The 18,711-nt window shown below is 43.0% G+C and overlaps 3 protein-coding genes, 1 long non-coding RNA gene and 1 other non-coding gene across 6 annotated transcripts in view; 3 read left to right on the top strand and 2 right to left on the bottom strand.

Moving 5' to 3' along the window:
• Positions 1–3,429, top strand: part of setd7 (SET domain containing 7, histone lysine methyltransferase) — a 9,694-nt gene extending 6,265 nt beyond the window's left edge. Inside the window, exons 7-8 of the mRNA XM_005951170.3 lie at positions 103–260; positions 2,492–3,429. Of these exons, the coding sequence (XP_005951232.2) occupies positions 103–260; positions 2,492–2,684 (351 nt within the window). The 3' untranslated portion in view covers positions 2,685–3,429. The remainder of the gene's footprint in view (positions 1–102; positions 261–2,491) is intronic.
• Positions 3,430–3,555: 126 nt separating this feature from the next.
• Positions 3,556–10,340, top strand: zgc:113425 (uncharacterized protein LOC541425 homolog). 2 transcript variants are annotated; one of them, XM_005951172.3, is made up of 6 exons: positions 3,556–4,894; positions 5,150–5,209; positions 6,049–6,180; positions 7,334–7,480; positions 9,025–9,079; positions 9,696–10,340. In XM_005951172.3, the coding sequence occupies exons 1-6, from the start codon at positions 4,730–4,732 to the stop codon at positions 9,800–9,802; spliced, it is 666 nt and encodes a 221-aa protein (XP_005951234.1). In that variant the 5' UTR covers positions 3,556–4,729; the 3' UTR covers positions 9,803–10,340. The 2 variants fall into 2 exon arrangements, with proteins under 2 accessions (XP_005951234.1, XP_005951233.1); XM_005951171.3 differs by having other exon boundaries at positions 9,693–10,340.
• On the bottom strand, positions 10,249–16,182 carry rab33ba (RAB33B, member RAS oncogene family a). Its single transcript, XM_005951173.3, has 2 exons — positions 15,731–16,182; positions 10,249–14,176 (listed from the first exon to the last, which is right to left on the bottom strand). The coding sequence occupies exons 1-2, from the start codon at positions 15,956–15,958 to the stop codon at positions 13,682–13,684; spliced, it is 723 nt and encodes a 240-aa protein (XP_005951235.1). The 5' UTR covers positions 15,959–16,182; the 3' UTR covers positions 10,249–13,681.
• Positions 16,183–16,312: 130 nt separating this feature from the next.
• On the top strand, positions 16,313–18,711 carry LOC102312730. The gene is made up of 4 exons (XR_317728.3): positions 16,313–16,998; positions 17,691–18,335; positions 18,424–18,495; positions 18,589–18,711. It is a non-coding gene; the product is annotated as an uncharacterized LOC102312730 (long non-coding RNA).
• On the bottom strand, positions 16,400–16,471 carry trnam-cau. Its single transcript has one exon. It is a non-coding gene; the product is annotated as a tRNA-Met (tRNA).

Below are 18,711 nucleotides of genomic sequence, written 5' to 3'. Positions count from 1 at the left end.
CCCATGTTGTTACGCTGTATCCATATGAATGGCCCAGCCTGTAGGATTATCCCCATTAAATGCGCTTGTGTTTTCTTTGTGTTTTTATCCGTGACTCATCAGGTGGACAGCAGGGACTGGGCACTGAATGGAAACACAATTTCACTCGATGAGGATACCGTGATTGACGTCCCTCAGCCATTTGACCAGGCGGACAGATACTGCGCGTCTCTGGGTCATAAAGCAAACCACTCTTTCATCCCCAACTGCAAATATGACCCGTGAGTATAAGCTGACAGGTTGACCAGCAGAGTCTGACATTTACAAAAAAGAAGCCTGATGTGATTACAAATTGAACAGAAATAACCTCACTCAGACCAGCTGAAGACTTTCTGTAGTCATGCACCACCAATGTTGTTACTGCTCCCGAAGACATCAAGCAATCTTTGATGAGTTATACAGAAGGGAATTATTCTTAATAGAACTGTTTTTCCTCAGCTAGATCAGTGGTTCTCAAACCTTTTCATCATTCCCCACACATTCACGCCCCATCGAAGCAAAACAGTGACAGAAAGCTGCAACTTTATTTAGATAACAAAGTCATTCACAATGAATCCTTCAGTAATTTTTGTTTTAAACAAACAACTTTCATTTAACTATTTGAGGCTTTTGTCACTAGACTGCTTCATTAGTCTGCAGCACTTCTTCAAAAACGCAACAAGTTAAATAGAACGTGAACATTGCCAAACATGGAAAAATAAAGTTCAGTCTTAGTTTTATTAAAGAAAAGAAATCCAGAAACTTGTTCACAGAGATGAAAACATATAATTCAGTGAGAGTTTAATACTCTTCACTCTTAGTGGCTGCAGTGAGCCTGTTTCTGACTGCAGAGCTGTGCTGGGGCATGGTCTGCAGCTGCAGGGGAGACGGGCACACCTGATCAAGCCGATCGCGCCAATCCCCAATCATGCCTCGCTGGCTTAAAACTGAATGAACTGGGTCCTGTTGTTGTTGATGTGTGTAGGCTGTAGCACAAAAGCTGCAGCCCAGTGTGTTAGTGGACAGCTGCAATAAGAAGTGCACTGAAAATGTGAACACGTGGTCGGGTCTCTCGTGGCCCAGTCCTGGTTTTCGGCACCACTGTAAACGATGCACGACAGACCCGACCACGTGTTCACGCTTTTCAGTGCACTTCTTATTGCGGCTGTCGACTTGGACACACGGCTGCAGCTTTCAGCAGATGTGCATATTATTAATCCTAATTAATTATAAATTTCTTTGTTCTGCCGTAAAAGTTAGTTCAGCGCGACTTTTCTGCCAGGTAACTTGTGCCCCACCTGTCAGAACTGAGAACCACGGAGACAGTTTGAACAGTTCAGTGGTCATGCTGTCTTAATAACACAGTGTTATTGTGTTTGAACAGTGAGCCATAGCCTGGACAGTGAACACCTGATTTGCATGTGGTTATTCCCCTTCCAGTAACAGCAAGTTAAAGATCAAGAGAGAAAAAAGTACATGTACCCTGCTTTAACCCCCTAACAGCAATGGTCCCATTAATGTTGTTATGGAAAATATCACATCAGCACCAGCAGTGGATTCTTTGGTTTTGTTTTTTTTGGGGGGCTAGTCAGTGTAAGGAGGCTAATGCTATATTCATATATACCTCTTGGCACAGGTTGCAGTTATTCTGTGTAGTTGGCCACACTTGTACAAAGATGACAAACGATACAGCTGCTCAGGAAAGCCTGAGCTAAGAGCTCATTGAACTAGCGACATGTAGCGATTTGATTATTTTATTTTACTAAGCTTCAAATGACAAAAAGCTAACTTAGCATGTGAGCACTGTCAAGTTTTAAAGTTAAACCAGTAGTTGTTTTTATAAGCAAATATTAGCATTAGCAGCTTATATCTCATCTGTGTAGAGTAAACACTGAGTTCAGGGTCATCAATCAACCATCATTACTCTCATCATGCACACATTTATTTATTTACGTGTTCGTCTTTGTAAACCAGCAAGGTTTCTTTCCAGGAGCAGGTGCTTAGAGCATTGTTTGCCATCCCATTCAATAAAATAACCGTTGTACCATTCATGTGGAAGCTCCGTGTATTCTATCCTTGTGTTAGCCTGCGTTAGCCTGCTGCACCATCTGAGAGTACAATGTAGAAGTCTCTAAAACACAAAGTTAGATGCTTTGAGAATAAATTCAGGCACCTGTTTACTTTAGTTAACTTTAGTTAACTATTTTAAACAACACTTTCACCCACTGCCACTTAGGGCAGTGGGTGATTCTAATAGGACCAGTCCATGGTACATCCTGCCTCCGGCCCTGTCTCATATCACCTTTCCTACACCAAAAATGTTCCAAAGATTTGCCCCGAGACCCGGTAATATACTAAGCATCTAACTTGTGGTACCATGACAGACGTCACTGTAGCATATCTCACAATGAAAGCACAAAGTAGTGTTTCTTGCCTGACTTTGTGCATTTGTGTTTATCCTGGGTTTGCACAGGTTTGTCCATCCTCGTTTTGGGCCAATCAAGTGCATCCGAACCTTGAGGGCTGTGCAAAAAGATGAGGAGCTAACGGTCGCCTACGGTTACGATCACCAGCCAACTGGAAAAAATGGCCCGGAGGCTCCTGATTGGTACAAGCGAGAGCTAGAGGCGTTTGAGCAGAGAGGAGGGGCTCCTACTGGACAGTGAGATTGCAGATGAATACCTCTGGACGTTCCCCTCTACCTGTGCTACCACCTTACAAGACTGCTGGAGCATTGTGGCAATTGATATTAGAGAAATATTTGCAAAGTTACCAAGTTTAGTATTCAAATGGAATACTACTTGAGCAATTCAGGATGATTGGAGGCCTCTCTCAGGCCAAAGAAACACAAGAACTATGCAAGAAACCAAATGATATTAGAGGAGACACATCTGTGGCTGGAGGCGCCGCTCTGTCTGACATCCTCTTCATCACACACACCCTCATTCAAGTCAAGATTTCTGTGCAATGATGACTTCCTTCAGTTTCCACTGTCTGAATCCTCACTCACTGTGTGCGTCTTCTAGCTGCTGTTTACCTAACAGAGCTCCCCTCCAAACACCACTATTTGGACCCCACAGTCTTTGTGTCATCTGTTGCAAACTGTTCAGCCCACACTTCATTTGCACTAATTTACGTATCCCAATCTATACATTTCATAAAGTGTAACTTGACAGATCTGTTTACTTGCTGTACAGGATAAACATCGCAGTGGCTAATTTATTTCTAAGATCTGAAGTGGTTAGGTACTGCACTCCCTGAGCTTTGTAAAGGGCGTTTCTAATCCAAGAACTTTGGGAGAAAATAATGGAATGTCTGCCATTACTCACCTGTGAGCTTGTTTCACTTTTCTAACCAAACTATCTGTGTGCATATGCTCTCGGAAATAAAAGTACAAGGTAAGGAAACCCAGTCTGCATGCATCATCATCTTAAGACACAAGAATGGAAAGTTTCGACTTTTTTTGTTTTAATTTTTAATTGGTAGAATCTCCTGTAGCAGCAACGACCCCCATAACATCGCTGCTGATTTATAAAACGATGAGGACAGACTATTGACGAGTTCTCATCCTCTCTTTACCCATGTGCTCATTATCCTGTGTCCTGATTTATCACATCAGCCAAAACAGCGCTATCATTAATATTTTAATGTTTACAAAAACACAAATACAGTCACTGAAGAAAACAAGTTTTCACCGCTCTGGTGTCAGATGTCCAGGAGGCTACTTGGTAAACATGAAAGTCAATCTTGGCTTCCGTATTTTTATTCCTTGACTCTAGCTTTGTGTGATTCACAGTTTACTTGCGTACTTGTAATAAGAGCCGTGTGCCGGACATCATACAGGTGCAAGAATAGAAAGACTGCTTGGATCCTAAAGGTTTGGTTCGTGTGGATTAGGTGTAGAAAGAAAATCATGATCAAGATCTTAAAGATAACCTGTAAACTCACGCTGTACAAGAACAGCTTCTTACTGCAGCAAAACAATGTTCTGTAAACTTCTCCATAAAGCTACTTGTGCAATAACCATTAACCTGACAGAGATGAGAGATGGATCAAAATGTTGTCTAAATCGGGAAAGTCTGGGGGCTCCAAAGCAAGTTTTATTTCAGGGGAAAGCCTAGCTTCTTCTATGCAACGTGTCTTATCGATTTCATTGATTATCGTGGCTCAAAAATCCACACAGTTGAGAGGATCGCTGTTTTCAGAGTCCATCCATTTTCGTTCCTGGTTTTGCCCATCGTTGTGCAGCTTAGGAGACCGGGCCGGTCGCAGGGCTGACAGTCTTTGGACCGTGGCGAGCACGGACACTCCACGCCGAAAGGACCGGGTTGGATTTAAGGTCAGGAGCTTCCACAGTGTGCGTGTTAAACCTGCAGTGAGGGTGGGGCTTGGCTGCCCACGGTCCAGACTCTGGACTCGGAAATCCCTTCCTGCTCTCCACCTGCCGCCGGGCACAGGTTAACGGATAAACTTCCTACCTGCTGAACCAACCTCGAGATCCGTCGAGTGCCCGGAAGATTCACTCTACCCGATAAAAGGGCCGTCGGGCGAGAACAACAACGACACAGGTGTCGGTAGCGGGACTCGTGTTTATAAAGCCGCTGCGAGCATCAAAGTAACTTCAGGTTTCCACAGCAGCTCCACTTTTCTTCTGACCCGAGTTGGCACACGAAGGACTTCAGGGTGCTTTGCGTCGGGTTAGCACCCGGACATGGACCGGTACAGGTACTTTATTTTTAACCAGAAGGGCGTGCTCGGCCTCGGTATCCTCCAGGTGGCTTGTGCTGGTCTCTGTGTGGTCTGCGGGCTCATGGACGCTGTTTTTCGCAAGGACACTCCGCTGAGTACCACCAGGACGCCGCTGTGGGGAGGACTGGTGAGACTAACGGGCATTCAGTATAACACAAACCCGCAGGACACCTGCCTGTTCGGGTATAAAACTGAACGGGTTTCGTCACTTAGATCTCCCGCTAGGATCCTTGTTTTGTCATCACTTTTCTTCTAAGCACTGTTTTCACCAAAGCTTTAGGCAACCAGTAGCGTTCTCTCCGTGAGAAATACACGGAGGACTTCCGCGTGAACAGTGTTAAAGACTTTCTCCCTGCATTTTAAACTGTGTCACTTTCTTTAGATCATGGCCTCTCCAGGTGTGCTGGCGCTGTTTGCCTCCCAGAGGAAGAACCCAGTACTGGTCAGTGTGATGGTTGCCATTTATTCTTGACTGATAACATCAGCAGGACTTTTAGAATGAATGACCGTGTCCGTTTCTCTGGAAAACAAGCAAACAAAAATAACAAGTAACAAGAAAATAAAAATAAAAAGATTCCGCAAAGTAGGAGGAGTAAATTCAGAGTTGTACTTTAGTTAAGGTGTTGGTGCATCTCTCACATTCGCATTAAAGGCCAACCATGCACCTTTGCTGAACTCATCTGTTATTTGATGTTTGTCCCCCACACTGCACTCTGAGCACTACAGCCAGAGAAACTTCACACAGATACAAGTGTGTGATGGGTGTTACTTCAGCAGCCCTGTCACAATAAAGAACCGTTTAAGGACCTCTGGTTGAAACTTGGATTTGGGCCTTTCCTCACCTGCCAACCTGCTAATGTTTACATATTAAATCTGCCACCTGCAGGTTCCTGTTCAGTCCATCAACAGGGCTTTGGACTAAAAATAAATTATTTGGATTATGATGGTCAAGGATGCAAGGGACCAGGCGAGGTAGATGCAGATGGTCCAGTGTGGAAGAAGAAAGTTTATGATGTACTTAATTTATTTTCCTCTTCAGACAACATGTTCTCTAATCGAACTCTAACAAACCGATACCCCGCCCTACACCTAATTCTAAACCAATACGAAACTCATACAGCTCTTTGGAGCGCTGTAAGAACCAGCCAGACTGTATTCACTTTCTAAAAATGTCCTTTCTCCAATGGTTTGAAACTCAAACTTGGCTTCATTAAAAGGTAGTCGTACACACATAAGCACAGAGTCCTCTTTCTTTGGCTGAACTTGTGTGTCTGTCCTCAGGTGAGTGTGATGGTGGTGGCCTCAGGCCTGTCTGTTTTGGCTGCAATCATCATATCAAGTTACTCCTGTCTGACCCTCACCTATGGGCAGGAGGATAAAGAGGTCTTCCATCACCACAACAGTCCTGAAGTGGTAACCTGCACACACACAATCACTGTTTTAATCAGTGACTCATTTCTTGACGAAGTCAGTTGTAGTAAATAAGACCTGGTTGCATTTCATCAAGAACTAACAGGTCCTGCTGTTGTGAATGACCAGCTTGAGGTGCTTTTACACAACGAGTTTCAGGAACTTTAACTTCTCAAGATCATCTGCAGGGGTAAAGTGGTTGAAACATTCAGGAAAATACGTTCAATCCCTGTCTGCTCCAGTCTGCATGCCAAATATCCTTTGGGAAGATACTGACCCCAGGTTGCTCTCCAGTACATCCATCGGAGTGTGAATGTGTGTGTGAATGTTAGATAAGAAGTGTTTGTGCAAGTGGGTGAATGAGGCAAGTTGCTTTGAGTGCTCAGAGTAGAAAGTGTTATAGGAACAGGTCCATTTATCATGTTCCTTATCTGAGGTCTCCAATTATTTTAGATGTGACACTGGTCACCTGCATCTCCTGCACAGTTACTTGTGCAGGAACCTAGCATAACCTTTCTGAATGTCCTGACACATTAATGTTGTTCAGCAAACAAACGAATCAAATTCCATGTTTTGGGTTTTTTGTTGTTGTTTTTCTGTTCCTCTGAGTGGGTTGATGATTTACATATTTACCAGCAGCTCATGTTAGCATGCCTTTAAGCTCACATCTTCCAACAATGTCAGAGGCGTCCTATTGGAGAGGGAAACCTTGCTATGCGTTCTCCTGATGTGATATTGACTCACATCAGCAGCACTTCTGGCCAGCTGTTTCGCAGTAGTGCAGACACTAGGATGAAGCATGGATGTGTGAGCTGGTGTTGCTGCTAAGGATGTGGGACGTCAGTGCTGCCTGTCTGTCACATCCTGATGTTTTTTATATGCCCTCCTTTGTACGACTCTATATATGCAGACTTATCCACAGTTCATGGAAGTTGATTACACACAAACATGTCTTGTGGCTTTCCAGTTTTGTTTTGTTTTTGGGTAGTTTGCTGAAATGTGTAACAAAAATGTCCAACACATGGAGGGATAAATAAATGTGCAGCTTTTTGTTTCGGTGCTGGTGATTTAGAGAGATAATTTCACTCTGATCTCCCCCCATTTCTTTATTACACACACACTTCATGGCTGTAACATTGTTCGTCTCCCTGCACAGACGTTTGTGCTTCATCGGATGGTGAAAGGTGCCAACGCCACCATCCTGCTAACCTGCGCCATCAGCCTGGTTTTCTCCTCTGTCATCGGCTACATGGGCTGTCGCAGCATCCCCTTGTGTGCCTGCTATGATGCCAGAACTGGACTGGTAAGGACAGCATAATAAAAAATCATAACATGTTTTCATCTCAAATTATTTATTTAGAATGAACAAAAAACACATAAAGGTCAAATTTACTCTAATGTGCTGTAATTGTAAGGAACAAGAACCCTGAAAGTCACGATTTCATTTGAAAATGCTAAGATTAAAGCAACATGATAACCCTCACATTAAAATATGAGTAACGGTGTATTGGAGAGGAAGACGACTCTGGTTTTTAACTAAAGAAAAACATGAACTAATAATAACACGTGCAGAACGTTTTTATGTTGTAAACATACTTGGACAAAGAAACTGGTCAGGACTAAATGTGTTTGCCACACAGATTTAAACAAAAAAAGAAGCTACCTATGGTTGTTTTCGTAGGATTGTCCACATTCACTAAGGAGCTGCTAACATTAGCCTAAAATATTAGTTACAGCTTGCTAGTTCCAGCATAGCGCCGCATGTTTCCAGACTAGATGCTGCAGATTTTGGTCCATACTGACAGTTGCAGCAGTTGCTATAGATTTGCCATTTGCACATCCCTGATGCAAATCTCCCACTCTGCCACATCCCTGTAATGGATTGAGGTGTGGTGACTGTGGAGGTGATTTGAGTGCAGCGAACTCGGTGTTACTGAGCTGTTTGAGATGAGCTTTGTGACGCTGTGCAGCCATCAGAAGATGAGCACACTGAAAGACGACATGGTCAGCTTCATTTATAACGCGTCTCCAAAAGTGTCTCCACCATTACAAGTGGCACCAGCATCCTGAGGAGCAGCTGAAAGCCAGGATGGAGCCGTGCGCAGTTGATAACATTTTGGTGAGTCACTGTGACCTGATCGGCTCATAGGAGCAGCACCCAACGGCGTCTTCTGCTTTAGCCCGTTTGATTCAAAGTTCAACAAGGCTGTGCTTTCTGAGATTCTCTTCGCCACACCTTGGTCATAACGGGTGCTTATTTGAGTTCACGTTGCATCAGTATCAGATTGAAATAGTCTGGCTCTGATCTCTGGCATCAACAGGGAAGTGCAGCACACTATACATTTACATCAAAAGGGCTTTGGACAGGCGTACCTAATGAAGCGGATCCTAAATGTTTGCAGGAAAATGGCCCAGCTGTTTGAGCTGGTTTATTGATTGTGTGATATCAGCAAGCGCTCTCTGATTAGTTTAACGTCTCATTACAAAGTGCTGTGAATTTCCCAACTGTGGGACTAATAAAGCCTATCTTATCTTACGCGTCTTATGATTATTTTCAAAATGATGGTTCCAGTTGGAGTAAACAAGGCAATTAAGGCCAGATATGATTAAGGGTGGGCGTTGTGGTTGTCAGGTTGCTGCCATATAAGTCCAGTGTGTCTTCATTTCTTAGTTGGTCCACCCCTTGGTTCTCATGTCCAGTTTCATAAAACCAAGCTGGTGACGTCTTTAAAAAAAACCCTTTACTAACCAGTGTGACATAATCACAGTGGGGTTCTCACGAGGCCACACCTGGATGTTCTGTTTTCACTTCACTTTGTTCACTATGTGTCGTGTGTGTGTTTTCAGGAGAGCCTGGTTCCTCAGTGTGATCCCGGGGACACGGAGATGTGCACTTTGCAGAGTAAGCTTTAAATGTGGATCCTCTGTTAGGAAATTTTCTCAATAATCAAGGTGAACCCAGCATATAACATTTTAATGTGGTGGATTTAGGTTAAGTGTGTGTTGGTGTTTTATCACCAAACAATGATAACAAAGAAAGAAATTTCAGACACTACTCAGGAAATCTCACCATGAAGCCTCTGACAGAGAATGAGACAATCATGTACAATGAAGCAGCAGGTTCAAAGGTCACGGGGGCATCCACATTAGTGTGCTGCTCTGTCAGGTTTGTGTAGCAGTGTGCCTGATCGGTCTCTAGTGGTAAAAGGAAGTAGCATGAGCACTCTTCCTCTGAAACATATTCATTAATCTTTTTTCTTGTACTTGTCACATGAAGCATTGTGGGAGGGGCTTGAATCTAATCTGCAAAACAACAGCATCGTTTTTCTGATGCCAAACCACATAGGCTGAGCGGGCCACCATTATGATCCAGAGACTTCTAATAAACGTCCCACCCATTAACTAGTCGCGCCTTTATGCACCACAAACTCAGGGGACCTAAGTCTCGCCCGTGTTTCTGTTTTTTGTTGTCCAACTCTCAGCAGTCCTGTAATGAAGTTCTCATGTGTGTCCAGCAGGAGGAGACAACAGGCTGTTTAACTCTCCAGCTCAAACGACTCACAAAGACGATCCAGAAGAAGAGGAGGGTTCCTCCAACCTGCCCCCATACAGCAGACTGACCTGACACCATGCCTGTTGGGGACTTCATACTCCTGCTTGCTTCCTTCTGACTGCAGGTTCATTATATTTAAAGCTAAAGTCTATGGGTTTACTTCTGAGCACAGGCAGAGGCGGAATTACATAATTCAAGTGAAGCTCAAGATGCCAAGTCTTGAAAAACGGGACTTTTTACAGATCTGTTGGAGAGACACGAATTGTTGCGCTGTGGCAGTTTCTTTTGGTTAATGGCCTCACAATTCCACAGTCAGACTCATTTAAACTTGCCAAAGCCTGAACACCTGTGTGTGCGTCGTGTCAGTACTTTCATGTTTAATTCTTTTTACGCTGTGTGAATGACTTTTGCTCTGACTTAATATATTTAATATGTATGCATTAAATACAAATTGGACTGAACTGTTGGAGAGCTGAAACATTATTGCACATAAAACCACAGGATCTCCTTTTTTCTCCACCAGTTTAATGGATTTAATTCTTTTCTTTCGGCCCATTTACAGTAAGATATACAGCAATCCTGTCTTGCATCTTTAAAGAACAAAAGTAAACCAAAGGAAGTTACAGTAGAGCCCAGTGTGAAGGCGGACTTGGAATGAAAACAAAGGACACTTTGCGAACAGAAAAAAGCAGCCGAGCCCACAACAATTAAAACCCACGCAGTGCCCCCCCCCATTCCAGTCACATCACTGACAGGCTCCACAGATGCTTGGGCTGTGAACAGCACGTCCTGAGAGAAAGTGGTGTTTTCATTTACTGTGTGTCTCTAGTGTACCAGCTGTGGTCAGACATGCACAAACTGACACAAAGCCACAAAATGACTCTATGGACACCAGCAAAGGGGCCGTCGCTGCTTGTGGACGGGATGATGGCATTTATTGTAGAATGCTGCCAGACATGCTTAGTATTATATCACAAGCTTATGTGTAATCTAAGTAGCGGATGTAGACATTACTCCACATGTTAAGACACCTGAGCGACGCACTATGAAGTAGGGAAATTCAAGGTCAGCGCAATGTCTGCAATAACAATTTGCCTGATAGTTAATTTTCCCTTTTTTGTAAAGAAAAAACTATTTAAAGCTTGAGAGTCCCGGGTATTTAACCCTTTGATGAACTGTCCTCTTGGAGGTGGTTCCAGAGCAGATTCACATCTCTAGCCAAGGTGTCAATCCTTCATCAGGTGTCCCCCCCTCCCCACCATCCGGTGAGTTGTTATGGTCACACAGACAAAGGTGTGAGTGAGGGCTTAATGACCTGGGAGGGGATCTGAAGAATGCATCGTGGGTGGATGATGGCTGGCGTCACCGCCACCACATTGATACATACTTAACTTATTTGTTTTAATCATCTGATTGGCCAGCAGAATTGTACCCTACACATAAAAAGCAGTATTTAACCAGTATTTCCCTTACAGGTTCCCGTTTGACTGACTGAGCACATTCCTTATATGTCATTGCTCCTGAATTACAGACAAGATTAGGAATTGGAAAAGGAATAGCGCCATATTTTTGTGGGGCATCTTAGAACATTAGCATCAATCTAAAATGTTTCAAAAAGCCAAAGGTTTTTCAAGATTTATCGATATCTTAATAAAAATGTATTTAAATTTATTTATTAAGCTATAGGTCCTGTTACATTTTATATTCCTGGCAACTTCTGCAATGCCACAATCTCAGTGTTCATCAGCAGGGTATTTAGTCCCAGTTTTTATGTTATAGCAAAACTACAGATCTTGTTTCAGGAAGCAAATCCATTCAAAAACAAAAACCTGGAGAAAAGAGAGTGAAACAGTGCTAGCTCTTTTCAGACTGTTTCCTGTGGTACTCTATTGCAGTATACAAAGGTTCATTTAAAGGCCTAATAATAACAACAACTGCTGCACACAGACTGTACATACATAGAAAACACCTTACCAGTTCCTCCCACTGATCAGAAGTGAAACAAAAACAGGAAATTAGCAAACTAGATTAGCAGCTAGATGGTAGCCATGATTTCCTGGATATTTTAGCTCCAATTATGAGGAGCTATATTACGGCCTGACATGAAAAAGACTTGATCATTTCCTCACCTTTTATTGGCACAATGTTTCAGTAAAGGTGCGAAAGATAATACCATTTGTTAACTGTCCGCTAATGCTAATGCTACGTTTACAAACAATTTATTAGCAAAGATTTTGCTCAAAAAACAAATTTGAGTTGTCTCGTAATTATGTGGATGGTTTTGTGCTTCCCTGGAACATTTATCAGGACATTAAGTACCAAGTATATCTACTGGTAGCTGTGGTTAGCAATGACTGTACATGCACTGAAAACACCTTAGCAGTTTCCCCCACTGTTAGGAGGAACAGGAAGTGGATTAATATCGTTTTCTCTGAAGCAGCTTCAGCTGTAAAAATAAAAGTGAGCTGACACAGACGGGAGTGGTTCACTAGGTGCGATGCCAGTAGCAGACATCACGGCATGAACTTGATGTTGAATCTTTTTGTTTGGCTGGAAAAGATGTGATGAATTGGTCATAATGGACACATGATTGTTGTACATGCTCCCAGACCCTGCCGTGGTTTGAGGTTGTCCTAATAATTGACAAATAGCTAAAATTTGCCTTTAACTTTACGAAACCACTCTGTAAAACTGTCATTGAAGTAATCATACTTCTTTACTTTCCATCTACTCTTAATATTAAACAAACTTCACTTCGGCATAATAATAAAGTTCATATAGTAGGAGGAAAAAGAAAGGTTGAATCAGCCCAAAACCGAGTGGAAAAAACTCCACTTTTTCTATAAAAAGTCAATAATGTGGATATTGTTCCCTCCATGCATTTCATTCCAATTTAGTATTTCAGTGAACTTGTTATGACTAAGTTACACACAGAATATTAATATAAGTGGACAATTTTTTAATCACTGGAGTAAAAGCAACAGGATTTAAAGGCACCCTGTGAAGTTTTCAACTCATAGTTGTAGCCGCTGTTTTTAACGGTCTGCACACTCTGCTAGCACGCGCCTGTTTCTGCTTCTTATAATTAACTTTAGCATTAATGGTGATAACAAGCTAAGAAAGCAAGCAGTTCAGCAAAAACACCCTCAGCTTCTGGAGGGCGACCAATCAGAAGAAAGTGTATGAACAGAGGGGATACACTGGAAATTCAAAGTCCCAGGAATAAAGAATTAAATGTAGTGTTACTTGAGAAAAGTTAGTCTGATGGTGTCCCAGAATAGAAACATAGACCGTGGACTGGGAAGACCAGATCCCATGTGAAATATTCAGAATACTGCATCTGCATATTCACACTCAACATAAACAAAGAGTGAAAATACTATTTAGATGCAAACTTCACATGGAGCCTTTGATGAGACAACTAAAACCAGCCACCTGTGGAGTGTTACACCCACGAGGGGGGCAGAGATAACATGACCAACACCTTTAAGATAATGCAGTCTGCAAACATTATAATACCACAGTGACACCGCTCTTCTAACATACAGTCTAATTAAACGGCATGTAGTGCATTACTTTGTAAAGTGCTCTGTTATTTTGACCCTACATATCTGCCTCTACTGAAGGAGTTAAACGAATAATTACTGATTTAATATCAGATTTTTGGCCCCAGTTTTCCAATCATTCATTGGCACAGTTCATTTCCGTGAACCCTGCCAATCCTAGACAGTCACATACTGCCTCAAATGGTTATAAGTCAGTTAAGCACAAGCAGTGAACTAATATATCCTCTACTGGAAACATTCATCTGTTGTTCTGATTGTGAAGCCATTTTTTAAGAACAATTTTCTCTTTTTTGACATCCGTTCTTCGCTCTGCCCCGTCTGCCTCCAACCTCATCAGCCACCTTGGGCCGAGCTCGTCTTCTTCTATCCTCTCCGTTAGCCTATCTCAGCAGCTGGTGCAGCCCCAGCTCCTGGTCCCGTCCCCCCCATCATCCCGCCCCCTGTTTAGGTTGATGGTTCCCCCTGATGCCTCAGGGGGCTGGCTGAGCACCAGGGGCTTCTGAGACTTCAGCTTATGGGCGACTGTCATGAAAATAGCCTCGACATGGTCACTATTTCCATAGTTTCTGTCTCCTTGGCTGTTGGGATTCTTTGCAGATGTCTCAAACAGCGGCATGGAGTGGGCGTCTGCAAACTGTTGAGCCAAGTCCGTGTTTACTTGCACGGAGTCTTGGAGGTCACACTTGTTTCCGACTAAGATCCTGGGTACCTCTGTGCCCAGTGCGTGCTGCTTGCACTCTTCGATCCAAGCAGGGAGGCTGTGGAAGCTGGCAGCGTTGGTGATGTCATAGACAAAGACAACAGCGTGCACGTTGCGGTAGTAGTGCTGCACCATGGACTTCCTGAAACGCTCCTGGCCTGCAGTGTCCCACAGCTGGATCTGTACGAGACAATACAGAAGTGAAATCCTGCCAGAAGACAAGCAGTGATGTCATTTACTCACAAATTACATTCATTATTATAATAAGATTATTATTATTATACCGTTTTTCTAATCTTACTGACTGCTCCAAGTGGTTTTAGTTAGAACAGTCCAAACTAGAACTGTGTTTTTATCCATATTATTGTGTCACTAAGTTCTACTGTCAGCCAAACACCATTACAAACACAACACTGACACACTGTTTCTACATTGTTGCAGGTCTCATGATCTGTGCATCAGTATTAGAAATTAGGGAAGAGTCAGTTAGTCTTGAAATGTGGCTGTCATTGTTAATGCCAGTTAACTGAATTAACTGCCAACTGGAGATACCACAGCAGCTGTTCTTATTGTATTACTTTCCTATGATGACGTATGTGTCGCTGGCACTCCTGTAGTGCAGTGCCTGCAATTGTGCAGCCACAGCAAATGAAGCCCTTTACGATCACACTTATGCGACACAGAAATCCAAATATCTGTGCAGATCATTGATGCAGCTAGCTCATTAACTGAAATACCTGGTCTAAATATGTTCAAAGTTCTTTCTCTTATACACTCAGTCAGTGACTGTGTAATGCTTATCTATAGCCATTTTCCACTAGTACCTACTCCGGTCGACTCGACTCTGTTGTTAGGGTTTTCCATTAGCTGGTACTACCCGGTACAAGATACCTTTTCAGTACCTTCTCGGTTGGGGTTCCATACCAGCCAGGTGGTCTGAAAATGTGACGTCAACAGACTGCATACCAAATATTGGCTAGTCAGTGGCACCACTTCTAAAACCAGATCAAACTGAGGTTATTGTACTTGCTCCTAAAAATCTTAGAAATATGGTATCTAAGCAGATTCTTACTCTGGATGGCATTACCTTGGCCTCCAGTAACACTGTGAGGAACCTTGGAGTCATTTTTGACCAGGACATGTCCTTCAAACAAACTTCAAACAAATATGTAAGACTGCTTTCTTCATTGTGTGTAATATGTGCACCAACATCTCTAAAGTTAGAAATATCCTGTCTCAGAGTGACGCTGAAAAACTAGTTCATGCATTTATTGCTTCCAGGCTGGACGACTGTAATTCATTATTATCAGGAAGTCCAAAAAACTCCCTGAAAAACCTTCAGCTGATCCAAAATGCTGCAGCAAGAGTCCTGACAGGGACTAGAGGGAGAGAGCAGATTTCTCCTGTTTTGGCTTCCTGTTAAATCCAGAATTCAAAATCCTGCTCCTCACATACAAGGTCTTAAATAATCAGGCCCCATCTTATCTTAATGACCTGCACATCAGGGTTGGTATCCAGTGAGGTTGAAGTAAAACATGTCCCAAGTACTACTGAAGGCATTTTTTACATAGCTGCTGCAGTGGACCTGATCAGAGGCCCACTGATAAGACCTGCCACTAGCTGTCAATCACCATATAGCATAAACCGTTTTGTGTTGTCGTTGAACCTTGCAGTCCAGCCAAGACACCCTGAGGAACTGGATGTGTAACAATGAAGCTCCTCTGCAGTACACACCTTGATATTTTCGCCGTCAATCTCGACCAGTCTCTCCCTGAAGTCCACCCCGATCGTGGCCTCGGTCTTCTCGGGGAACTTGCCGGCACAAAAGCGGTAAGTGAGACAGGTCTTCCCGACCCCAGAGTCCCCGATGACGATGATTTTGAAGATGCGGGTCCTCGGCGGTGGAAGACTGGAGCTCGTCAGGGAGCTGGAGAATTCAGCTGACGACCCGCTCTCCGCCATATCACAACGAAGAGCTGGACGACTCTGGGCTCAGTGTCCACTAGCTGTCAGTTATCAGGCTCCACTGCAGCTACTGCTCGGTCTGAACTCAGGCGGTTACAGGACGAGAAGAGCAGCTGCTGCGTGAGCCATCTTTAGAAATGTCAATGTATACACTGATCTTTGTCTCTAAACGAGCGCATCCCTGTAAACACTCCTATCCGCAGCCTACCTAGGAAGACACGTTCAACGTAGTCCAAACAACGTGGCGTCTCGCGAGATTGTATTTTACGTGAGGTTCATGTCCAGTGAGAAATAATGTAAAAATGAACTTCATATAAGAAACCTCTAATCACTAAAAAAGGACACTGAATTTAACCGGTCATCCATGAGCTGTGTGGGAAATGCATAAAGATTGGGATCACTGAATTACGTCAGAAATCTTGAAGGTACAAAAACAGATAGCAGAGGATGGTTTCGATCCATCGACCTCTGGGTTATGGGCCCAGCACGCTTCCGCTGCGCCACTCTGCTGCAGCTGAAGACAGTTGACTGTTACGTGTATTCGTTTTTTTTAAAAAGCATAAAAAAGGACTAGGTTTAATTTCCGAGTTCAGACTCCGCTTCAGGTCCCAAAGTCAAACACACACTGCGGCATCACTGAGAGTTAAAAACTGTCTAAATTCTTTCATTTTTAATAAAATGATCAGTGTGGCTGATCTTTTTATTTAATGACCATTCGAGCTCGAATGCACATTGGATATGCTTTTGGCAGACTGAAAGCGCGGTTCGGGGCATTGTGGACATTAATCTAAATGCCCCCGCGCGATGCTTGGGTTTGTTTAGCTAAACGGCCCTAAACTGTTTCCCATTCATTCTCTATGGTAGCGCTAAAGCACTACGGGTGTGATATATTTTTGGCCACTACGGTCTTCCGGCGCTGTTGCGAGTTTGAGATGCGGCGGCACTTTGAAAAAATCTCCTCTTTTACGTTTCGGGAGAGAAAACAAGTAACTCACCTCTCGCAACACATCCCAACGCTCCTCATTCATTGATCAAAGGTAAGAAACGTCGTTTGAAATAAGAATAAACAAACAGAATACATTTACAGGTGTATATTACAGGTAATAGGCGTGTTGCGATTGCATTTACGAAGCATCCATCGCTTAGTTAAATAAATTGCGTGTTTCATTGACGTGTTTTACTGTTAAATAAACTTTGTAGGTTTCTGACTGCTGTGACACTGACATTACTATAATGTGGTACAATTAAATAACCGATAAGTGGCTTGTTATGAGATGACATGCTAAATGACTGAACCTGCTTAAAAAATGTATTGCTTTCATCTTGTAATGGGCAGTAATCTTATCAATGCGAAAGTCTGTCTTGATATCTCTCTAACATGAGCAATGCCCACTCGTGTATGAATAAACACGATAGCTTAAATAGATATGTTGATAATCTACCAGCAATTCTTATGTGCCATGACTGCTAAGCAGTTATCACAAATTTTGCAGATAATCATTCAACCATGAAAGGTTTTTATTTACAGACAGAACAGTTTGTTATACCTGGAGGAAAAAACAATTTTATCGCAAATGTTGTCAATGTTCTTTCAAATTGTGTCTCTTTATTGTTCTCCTGCATCCTGCTGTCTAAACCCAGCAGCAAGATTATAACCTGGAATGTCTTTGTTTCTGTTTGGAATCAATTTTGTTTAATACAATTGTTTATTTTTTCACTGCATGTCAAGATGCACAAAGGTTTGTTGCGCCATATCCAGGGAAAATCTCTGTGGCGTTCCGCAAGGGGCCACTTGGATACCTTCTCCAGGACTCGTCAAAAGAAGCTCGACGGATTAAAAATGACCCCAAGCTTCAGGACAAGTCTGCACCTGTGAGGGAGGACGATGCTCTGACTGTCATCTATCAGAGAGGAGGGGATGCCTCCAACATGAAGGAAGTGCAGGGAGAGTACATCCTGCAGTTTGGAAAATATAAAGGGAAATCTTTCCGGTGGCTTCTGGAGAATGATGTCGGGTACACCATGTACCTGATCAAAGATCTCAGGAAAGAAGTGGATGCAGGGACCTCTTTGGAAGAAGGGCATGGCAAGGAGAGCTTGCATTCATTTGTACAGTATACCCTCAGCTTTGCAGAGATAAAAGCTCTTCTGGACTATGAGGCCAGCAGAGTGAGTGTTGCTGCAAAAGCCTCTGAGGATGATCAGCTGGTTGGCTTTGGCTCATGAGCCAAGAGCACCTGGAAGGAGATTTGGGACGGCAGAGGTGACAGCTATGCAGACCTTATCATGAGGAAGAGCTGCAGTCAAGGAACACGGATGCATAAGCTGCAGCAGTCTGCGCCTGCTTCCACAAATGCTCCAACTAAACCCCTGGGTAAGTTGTTTTAATAATATTTTAATAACAGTGTTGATGTGAAATATAAGTTCATTATATATTTATCTAATTGTTGCCCGCATCATAGGGATGGATGAGGATAAAGACCTGGAGGACGCAATGCTGAGCATGTCACCTGTAAAACTACACAAGCAGAGCTGTAAGTACTGCGTTATTACTAAATGTCAGAAGCGATAATTGCTAAGTCTGTTTCTGTCTCATATGTCCCTGTCCTCTGTCTCTGTATAACTAGTCACTGTGCCAGCAGCAGGGTCCACACCCAGAGGAGCTTCAGGAGCAAACACAGGTTTTCAAATGAAAGGTTTCAGAACTGGAGTACAATTGTTTTACATAATAATAATGGATTGGATTTATA

This window comes from Haplochromis burtoni, unplaced genomic scaffold (assembly GCF_018398535.1).
Source record: "Haplochromis burtoni strain Fernald_Lab_line unplaced genomic scaffold, NCSU_Asbu1 Contig_930, whole genome shotgun sequence".
NCBI classification, from domain to species: Eukaryota; Metazoa; Chordata; class Actinopteri; order Cichliformes; family Cichlidae; genus Haplochromis; species Haplochromis burtoni.
Note: the sequence above shows the minus strand (reverse complement) of the source record. Positions and strands in the feature narration are given on the sequence as shown.

What these genes read in the sequence shown, in the direction of transcription:
- zgc:113425 (XM_005951171.3), top strand. Translation starts at nt 4,730, where the DNA reads ATGGACCGGTACAGGTACTTTATTTTTAACCAGAAGGGCGTGCTCGGC. An exon ending in AGAGGAAGAACCCAGTACTG is followed by an intron (nt 5,210 to 6,048) that starts GTCAGTGTGATG and finishes GTCTGTCCTCAG; the next exon opens with GTGAGTGTGATGGTGGTGGC. An exon ending in ATGATGCCAGAACTGGACTG is followed by an intron (nt 7,481 to 9,024) that starts GTAAGGACAGCA and finishes GTGTGTTTTCAG; the next exon opens with GAGAGCCTGGTTCCTCAGTG.
- rab33ba (XM_005951173.3), bottom strand. Translation starts at nt 15,958, where the DNA reads ATGGCGGAGAGCGGGTCGTCAGCTGAATTCTCCAGCTCCCTGACGAGC. An exon ending in TTGACGGCGAAAATATCAAG is followed by an intron (nt 14,177 to 15,730) that starts GTGTGTACTGCA and finishes TGTCTCGTACAG; the next exon opens with ATCCAGCTGTGGGACACTGC.